The sequence below is a fragment of the Macrobrachium nipponense genome, chromosome 7 (assembly GCF_015104395.2).
Source record: "Macrobrachium nipponense isolate FS-2020 chromosome 7, ASM1510439v2, whole genome shotgun sequence".
Lineage (NCBI taxonomy): Eukaryota > Metazoa > Arthropoda > Malacostraca > Decapoda > Palaemonidae > Macrobrachium > Macrobrachium nipponense.
In genome coordinates, this window is record NC_061109.1 from 52,379,238 (window position 1) to 52,389,237 (window position 10,000).

At 35.4% G+C, this 10,000-nt stretch overlaps 1 protein-coding gene across 1 annotated transcript in view; it reads left to right on the plus strand.

Annotated features, from left to right (window-relative positions):
- Positions 1–7,017: 7,017 nt before the first annotated feature.
- LOC135217037 (epidermal retinol dehydrogenase 2-like) overlaps positions 7,018–10,000 on the plus strand; it is a 46,294-nt gene continuing 43,311 nt past the window's right edge. Inside the window, exons 1-2 of the mRNA XM_064252633.1 lie at positions 7,018–7,189; positions 9,476–9,624. Of these exons, the coding sequence (XP_064108703.1) occupies positions 7,057–7,189; positions 9,476–9,624 (282 nt within the window). The 5' untranslated portion in view covers positions 7,018–7,056. The remainder of the gene's footprint in view (positions 7,190–9,475; positions 9,625–10,000) is intronic.

Consider the following 10,000-nt stretch of genomic DNA (forward strand, 5'->3'; position numbering starts at 1 on the left):
CTCCTACTGTTACGTACCCACCCACCCCTCGCCCACCATGGCTGACCAAACTCAGTTTTATTTAGGATAATCATGCAAATTGTATATTAATTATGAAAAGACTGCATTATAGGAGTTTTGGTCAATAAATTCAAATTTATTACACAAATAAAAATGATTTAATAACAAAATGCTTGAAAATTACTTACACAACTTAATGTGAGATGTGAAGCTGGTGTTCACTAATGGGATTTTTCTGTTGTGTGTGTGTGTGTGTGTGTGTTCGTTCCTTGTTTGTTCACGTACCCTCATGATCTATGTTGCGTACCCCAGTTTGGACAACACTGCTATAGAGTACACAAAGATATTCATCTCGAATTTTTTCCAATGAGAGGATGAGTACCACGAAAGCCACCAAGCGGTTGTAATGTAATGCCGTTATCAAGGACGTCACATGAAACGCCAGGACTTCTGTCACAAATGTAAAAACCATGTATTAAAAATTTTCTCTTTATACAATGCATTAACTTGCAATTTTCTATTTATACTGTGAGTTCAAAATGTTCTCTTTATACCATGTATTTTGAATTTTCAGTTTTACATCATGCGAATGTTCTGAGCTTGATCTTGATACTTTGCATCCAGGATTTTCATCTCTTAATGCCATGCATCTAAGATTTTCTCTTTACACCATGAATGCTGGGCAGCACTACAAACACAATACGTAAAGTCGTATTTCTTATAAATTGCAACTATAATCTTCATTTTAACAGGTATGTTTTAGTAAATTCAAAATGTGATCCACAAAACTAAAAGTTTGGCTACATAACTGCAGACAAAATAGACCTTCCGAACACAGTATGTAAACAAATGACGCTATTCGTCAATCACGTGTAAAATCGTGTTCCAGCATTGGTTGGGATTTATGACGTCATGTGTTTTAATTTTGATTACAGCCGCCAGTTGTCTCTACTGGCGTCGTGGTACGGCTCATTTGGCTAGCTGGAGTATCTTTGTGTACACTCGACAAGAAAACTGAAGATACAGTTTTCATTAGCTTTCGTTCATCCAATTTCCCATTTGTTTTTACTGAAAAGACATAATATCGCTAAATTTACTCTAAAATATGAAAATATACTGCAAATTATATCATATAAGTTAAAACTGCAAAGCAAAACCGTTCAGATACTTAAAATCACGATTTATGTCCGAAGTAATTGGAATTTCTCAGATGGATTCGTTCATAGAGATCTGGTAGATAGAATGTGAATTTCTGATTTTAGTACTATGTATCACGACGACAATATTTACTCGTTTTGCTTCATGAACGAGGATATATTGCTTCATCGTAAGTGGTGAATGCAATTATTTTATTTTCTACAAACTTATGTTTGTATTCCAAAGCGATTAAAGTTAGCTGACGTCAATGGCAGTCAATGTTGCGACGGCTAAGGTATTTTGAACAAATCTAGTTGCATCCGCAAGAGCGTTTTTTATGATGTGAGGAGGAGCCCTAGAACTTCGAGCGGGATCGCACAAGTCACTGGATACTGGCTAACGTAACGGATTTCACACTTTGATTACTTTGACGTTGACATGGATCGTATGCTAGTTGTTGTTTACAAAGCTACTGTCTTTAAACATAAATCTTAATCAAGGTTAAAGTAGCATGTCAGCTCAAAGATTTTCTGGCTATATGCTCCCATTACAAAGCAGTTCGTAGTAGCCTACAGCCCTACATGACTGCATTTCTTTGCCACGAGGCTGAAAGATCTCCCACGATATAAAACTTTAATTGCCTGTGCAATGCATATTGAGTTATTTGTGGTAATAAATATTTTTACTTAACACAGCTTTTTTCGTGAATGATTTGTGGATGAAACCCGATTTTCAAAAGTAAACATTATATCAAAAGAGCAAGAATGACCGCACCCTGTGTCTAAAATTTTCCCCGTCTTTTTACAATCTTTGAATGCTACCTACGGCAACTGTCGAATGTAATCAAGATTAGGGTATGAATTTCTTAGAGAATTAACTTGATTATTATGATCTTCAAATTTTATCTAGCATAGTGCAGCACGATCTTGGCAGTCATATCAAATCGCGCAAGCATAGGCCTATCGATAGAGATACTTAATTCATTTATATTTCTTCTGCCTTTTCCCCGTCACAAGTCCGCCACCAGTACTATAATTCTCTCTCTCTCTCTCTCTCTCTCTCTCTCTCTCAACTCTCTCTCTCCACTTCTAAAACATACTTTATATATATATATATATATATATATATATATATATATATATATATATATATATATATATATATATATTACCACTCAATGTCCGAAAGAAAATATAATGAAATTAAGTAGTTATAAATAGGCCTAAGCTTTCACATGAACAGATTTTGCTCCTCTTCTTTCTCTTCCCTCTCTTCTCTCTCTCTCTCGCCTCTCTCTCTCTCCTCTCTCACTTTTGAAACATTTGAAAAAATACTATCACTTAATCTCTTAAAGTAAATATAATGAATTAAGTATCTCTATCGATAGGTCTATGCTTGCGCGCTCTCTCTCTATAGTCATAATATTTCATTCCTTATTGTATTGTTCCTCACGATTTCCACAAGTACTGCCCAAATTTTAAAACCCTTTCTCTCATTGTTTAAGATCCGTCTTTAATTACGTATGAATTTTACATCAGTTTAGTGTTAAACATTACTAATAAATAAGGTTTCACAGTAGGTTTTAAAAAAGGATGATCGATATTCTACCTTGAACTGACGTTACCAAACCAATATTAACGATTAATATAGAGCCTGTTTCTACATTAAAGTGTAAATGATTATAGGACCTCAACAGTATCTTTATGGTGCAAAGTTGATGGAAATCTAGAAAGCAGCAAACGCTATGATTTTGAAGCTCCGCCCCCTTTCAAGAGTTGCCAGGTGTGGCATTATTGAACAATATATGTCCGAAGATTTAAAAAAACTGTATCTTAACTTTCCTTGCCGAGTGTACCTTATAGTATCTTTGCTAAATACATTTATGAATAACCTTTGTAACCATGTGTTTGAGGTTGAGCGCATTTCTTTTTACTGTTCTTCAAAAAATAGTTTGACTGCTGATAGTAACCGACTTTTAAGGAGCCTAAAGCTATTATGGTCGGTATTAGGGTGTCACGCAAACCGGTCGAAGCGACAATTTAATATGTAAACATAGGGATAATTACCTTTGTTACACTTAGAAATGCGATTCAATAAATACCCCTCCATAGATTTAAGCAGTGAATACGATTTTGGACATATGAAATACTGTAGTTCATATAATGGAGAAATCGAATAGGCGAAATGTTGCACAAGTGAGTTTTGTGTGTGTGTGTGTGTGTGTATGAAACTTTTAGAGACTGACGAGACCCTGGAGACTGAGGTCACAGGATTTTTTCAACGTTTTTTTTTAAACTTTCCTGTCTTGTCCTTGTGTGCATTTGGGACCTTGCTTTGAATCGTTTTCAAGTTGATTTCCTTTTGTAAGTTGTCCATCGGCACGAGCCGCCTTCAAGTTCATGTATTTTGTTAAATTTTATATATATATATATATATATATAATATATATATATATATATATATATATATATATATATATATATATATATATATATATATATATATATATATATATATATATATATATATATATATATATATATATATATATATATTAGTATGTATATATATATATATATTATATATATGTATATAGTATATATATATATATATATATATATATATATATATATATATATATATGTGTGTGTGTTTGTTTGTTTGTTTGTGTGTGTGTGTGTGTGTGTGTGTTCATGTATTTTGTTAAACTATGTAAATTCAACAAAATACATGAAGATAGGCGACTCGTGCCAACGGACAACTTACATAAGGAAATCAACTTTAAAACAATTCAAAGTAAGTTCCAAAATGCACACAAGGACAAGATAAGGAAGTTTCAAAATAGCGTGGAAAAAATCCCGTGACTCAGTCTCCAGGGTCCTGTCAGTCTATAAAAGTTTCACACAAAAAAAAAACCTCACTTGTGCAACACTTCGCCTATTCGATTTCTTCAGTATCGATATTTCCATGAACTACAATATTTCGTGTACAAAATCATATTTGCCGCTTAAATCTATGGAGGGGTATTTATTAAATCACATTTCAAAATGTAACAAAGGCAACTATGCCTATGTTTGCATCAGTAAATTGTCGCTTCGACCAGTTTGCGTGACGTCACAGATAATGGTCGGTTACATAAAATACACCACAACCTGCGCATGGGACTACCTGTTGTTTCTATATCGTGGTATGAAGTGCCTGCTATTCTTAATCGAGATTAGACAATTGGCGAGATACTTGAGGATTTGCTCATACTTGCTGTTAGCTTCATGCCTTTTTCGCAAAACTTCAAGAATAAATAATCTCATCTCATGCTCTCAGAACACTTGTCGTGTTTTAGCACTGCCAGATATACCGCGGTCTCTGATCCAACCATTCAACCTGTTTTCCCCACCGACTGTGATTCCAGTGTAGACCACCGCCAGAGATCATCTTTGTTGACACTCCTATTGCAAAGTGCTGAGTCAATGATGAGTCAAGTAACACGGTGTCACAATGCAATGAACCCCCATTCTTTCATTCTTTCAACCGCAAAGTTGAGGAATAGTCTTCCTGGCATTGCTTTGAGTAGGAATCCTTGCGTAACTACAATCATGATCATCACAAGCCAAGCTTATCATTTATTAGATTATTATCGTTTTTTTTTCTTTCTTTTCTTTTTACATAGTTTCTCCCCCTCGAAGAGTCTTCTGTTGCAGTACAAAACAAAAATAAAAAACTGATAATTTTCTCTTACATTCTTAATCCATCGAAAATAGTGTCAATTTCATTTAATTGCAGTTAAATAATTTTTCAGTGAAACATTAGTGAAATTCTATTGGTTGTTATTGATGATTGGACGCATGCTTTTGCTATTTTCTTAAAGAGTTTTTACGTAATCTCTCTCTTCAAGGTATTTCCAGACTGCCTTAGTTGAGCAGGATTGTATTTGTAACATAAGCAAATCCTGGAGGCATCGAAAATTGGAGCAACTATATATATATATATATATATATATATATATATATATATATATATAGTACTAATATATATATACATATATTTTGGTTTTATATATATATATAGCCGTGTGGTTAGAGCGCTTCACTGTACGTCTTGATTTCTTGGTTATGAGGTTCGCGCCTGTGAGCCAACGAAAATATTTTCAACCAAAAACACCTTCTTCTTCGGTTAACATATATGAAAATATATCAATTCCAAGGTAGAGCGAATTAGATATTAAAGGACATGTGTAGCTTAATGCGCATATATATATATATATATAATATATATATATATATATATTATATATATATATATATATATATATATATATATATATATATATAGAGCTACATATAGACATATTGCATACACAAACACACACACACACACACACACACACACACACACACATATATATATATATATATATATATATATATTATATATATAATATACTATATATATATATATATATACTATATGTGTGTGTGTGTAATTTGATTCTTTGTGACAGACACTCGCCTCATATCGCTTCAAGATTGAAAAGTAGAACCATAGCTGGAACATGACGAATCTGTGGTACAATTTAGCGATTCACGATGACATTTTAACTGTAAATCCCGGTCATATCTGATCCTGAAGAGAAAGACTATCTCACGCACGTATTTTCCTACGAGGAAAGCTCAGGTTCCCCACTTTCCCTTTTTTAGCCGAGCACTTTCGTTTTACCGTGATAATCGGCTGTCATTTTGTTTCTTGTGAATCATGATGAAAAAGGAATCCTCATCACATGCTGCCGACACCATTGATTCCGTAAATATTCTTTTCTATATATTAAGGTACGTGAATGAAGTCTGTCTCTTTCTGTCTCTCGCTCTCCTAGAGTTTCATATATTTATGAAAATGACATAAGAACCATAAAATGATTTGATCCTTTTATGCTTAAACAGGAGTAGTGTATACCCACAAAAATGTTGAGTATCAACTGATCTGCATTTCCGTGTGTGCGGAAGCTTATTTCCCCACAATCTTATGTAAAGGTTATATTATTTTCATTGTAACACCTTTGTATTCAGAGCATGAAAAAATTTGCCTTGTTTTCTTAAGGATTCCGAGAAGACGATTTTTAAGGAGCAAACATCTCTCTCTCTTCCTATTTTGGAACGAAAATAGGAAACACCTCCTTACTTTAATGATATTCAACATTTTCTCGTATTGTATTTTCTAAGTGAGCGGGTCGGCACAGCTTTTCGCACACATGATTCTGTAACAATGAACAACGCGTGTTTGATATCACAAAAGTTCATCAACACAGATGGTCACAAATATCTGTAGAGTTGTCAGGTTGAACAGCAATTGTTTCTATACCTGTCCCGTCTAACATCCAATGTAACTTGCGGTTTCCCTGCTACCTCAGTTCAGTATAGCTGATGCACTTGCGTTATACCAAATTTCCTCAGTGCTATTAATCAATTCTTTCCCCTTCACAAAAACCTTGAAGATTCGTGAAAAAATGATCAGTTTTCGAATTAACTTTTAATCGCCAAAGGGTCCTAATCTCGGAGCTCTTTGCAAGGAAACGACCGATCGAGACGTTTGATTCACCTCATCGTAGATATTTCTAGTTCAGAAGGCCCTACTTCATTTTCCTAAATAATGTTTTTTCACCAGCGAAAATTCTTACTGCCGTTTTAAGATAAACATGCGGACGTTTAAGACATGCCTTACTTTAAAATATTGTTTTAAAGTGACTGTTAGCTGGAATGATCTGCAGTTCTTCGGTTCCCGGATATGAGACAGTTTGATGCCAAGTCAGGCATTCAAGTGAACACCACTGGCATGACTTGTCCTAAACGCAGAACTGAGCATCATTGGACATGACTCAAATGTTCGAGTCTTTTACGAAGGGAGGTCAGTGTCTCTACACTAGTTACGATGTCCGCGGTCGAGGATTTGTCCCGTGGAAAAGGGCAATCCGGTGAAGACGGAGGAACCCGTAAGAAAGGTGACAAGCTTCCAAATGACAAAGAATCACTTCGGAAAAAGAAGTATGAAGAATACCTTCAAGGTAAGAGCTTGCTTGCTTCCTGCTGACATAGCAAAGGAACGGAGGAAGGAAATGTCACACGTGCGTGAATGGATTGCGTGAACTTTTATAATACATTTTACTCTACACTTCAAAAGCATGACATCTCTTACCACTCTTATACCATTAAACAAATTGACGTGCAATATTTTTTGCAGTTCCAATGAAGAATTCGTGCCATATTCCATAGGGGATAATCATATACTGCAAATTATTATTATACGTGACTTCTTGTAAGTAGTGCCCGTTTTCAGCTAATCAATGGCAACCGTTAATGTAATCGTAATGATACAGAGTGCACCCTAGCATCTGTGGTTTCGTTTCGTTAATGAATTTTGAGTCAGTTAGGTACGATATCACATTAACCAAGCGACCATTAAGCTAGTCAGACGTCCTCTTATAGCTGAGCATTTGAGTGAGTTCATGATCGCCCAGTTCGCTGATCTTCATCACATTAAGGGCTACAAGAGAAGTATACTTTTGTTTTGTAGAATGTGTTTTAAATACTTAGGTAGCTTGTTGGTGTGTTTTGTTGTTATTTATGAACCCATATTGCTTTCTTGTTTAATCTGTTTACTTAAAAATATTTATTACCCTGAAGATGACTGTAAAATAAAAGTTGAAAGTCTTGGTATCTCCTGCTTTTATCTTCACGTGAGGATCTCTTATGTTGGAAACCAAATATTCACTCCGGACGGGCTTTTGTAGGTGGTTACCCTCGTCAATGACAAATCAACTTTTACAAATTGGATTATCATACGTGTGACCCTTTCCCTTTGCCTCGTCTTTCAGCTACTTTGCTTAGAATTTACATCTTGCATATTTCTTTTGAGATTGAGGGATCAAGGAGGGATCAAGCTTATACATGGCCTTGACCTGGCATTCACGTTATTTAACAAGGAACTTTGTTTCCTTAAAACGACTTAATGATGCTGCATGCTGCTTTTCAGTTCATTGTTAGAATATACTTTGTTGTATCTCTTTTGCCCCTGCCCAGTTGGTTGTACGATAATTTCAGTCTTTTACGCTGCTCTGTTCTCTTTTCCAGTGTGACCAACATTTAGTTTTCACAAGACGTGCGTGGGAGTTTGTACACACCTTCTTTAGAACAGTTGGGAGTGTTCTTAAATGCATGATTCATTTTTTAAATTATTCTTTTTCTTAAATGCTACATTAACTCCAAAATTCTTAAGTAGAATTATATGGCGGTACAAGCAGGTTTTTTTGTCGTTTCTTTTTCGTTATCATAAAATGTTTTTGTCGCTTCTAAAGCATTGTCCAGTAGAGAGCTAGGTTATTATTTTTTCTTCCTGATATTCCTGATCATACCTATTTCACCATCAATGTACTATTCAGGGCTCCATCATACGTATCACGAGGTGAAAATAAAAGGTGCAGTCAACGAAACACGGGAAAGGGGCTCCTTTATTGAAAAAAAAGAAAAAAAAAAAGTGAGAGGCATTGGATAAGGAGAGGCGTATACGATATCAGAGCAGCTTAGAGACGAGTCTGTGGCAACTCTGGAATTGTGGGAAGATACGTTGGTTGTGAACGAATGAAGTTGATTCTGTTCCAGACTTTGAGCTTTGGAATACTTCCGAGAGATTAGTTCATTAATCATTGAGAAAGGAAGGTCAGTAATCAGTAAGAAAGGAAATTAAGTCTAGAATGACTAATATGAACGGGGCAGGGGAAAACAAACATATGAGAACTAGAAATCACCGGATAAAATATGGAAAGAACAGAAAAACAAACGGGCTAAAGAAAAAAAACTGAAAATATAAATTTGAACTTCAAAAAAGTGTGCAACTGCATGAAACGAAGAAAGTGTTTTAAGTCATCTGGAAAGGAGATGGAGAACAAGAAGTGAAAGAAAATTGGTCAGAATATGCAATTGCAGTGTCGTGCTGGTATGGATTTATAGACTGAAACTGAAGCCAAACATGGCATTTTGTACGAATGTGGACTTGAAAAGGCTTTTAGCGAGTCAGAGAGATGCTGAAGATTGTGGAGGCTGTTAAGGTAAAAGTGTAATCCTAGGTAAGAAAAAATGGACCCGTTCAATATAAAATTCAAGCAACCGTTCGCTCTTAGATCTTGTAGTGAAAAGCTAGCCACCTTCGTTGGCAGATGTCAGTCACTCACTACCTCGCTTCTGTATGTGTTCTGCTGGCCAAGTCGATTCAGTTTTTGTGACTTTGCTATTTTTAATTGTGACCAGTTTTTTGTTTGTGAAAGTTAATATTAATTTTCTGTATATGTCCCCAGAAGTGAAGATGGTGGCGTGGGAGGTGGTTGGGGTGATCGCTGGATTCATCGTTCTCAACGTGAAGGCCCATCGCCATTCTAACTCATTGACATCATCGGCCTCATCATACCCACTGAAGCAGAAGTCACTGGCTGGCAAACTAATCCTGGTGTCGTTATAAAAAACAGCTTTCTGTTGAATGAGATTCTAATTTATCAAAGTATATGAACACCTCTGAAGTGGTAGGATGAACCCCAAATGTATATCACTTGCAAGAATTACACGCACTGCCATTCATCTTCCTTCGTGGATATCAATGTCCACCCATTCAAAATCCTCTTCATGCCGTTCCCCCTGGTACTTCCTAGGTCTTCCTCTCCAGCCTTCAACTATTCCGAATGATGTAGAAACAAATAATTATACCTCTTCTTCATTTGAAGGAGAGGTTAATACTAGTTAATGGAATGAGATGGAAGCTCGGACTGTTGAACATTGACTGATTTTGCATCTTCATTCATAACTTTTATTCTTTATTTAATTTAAGT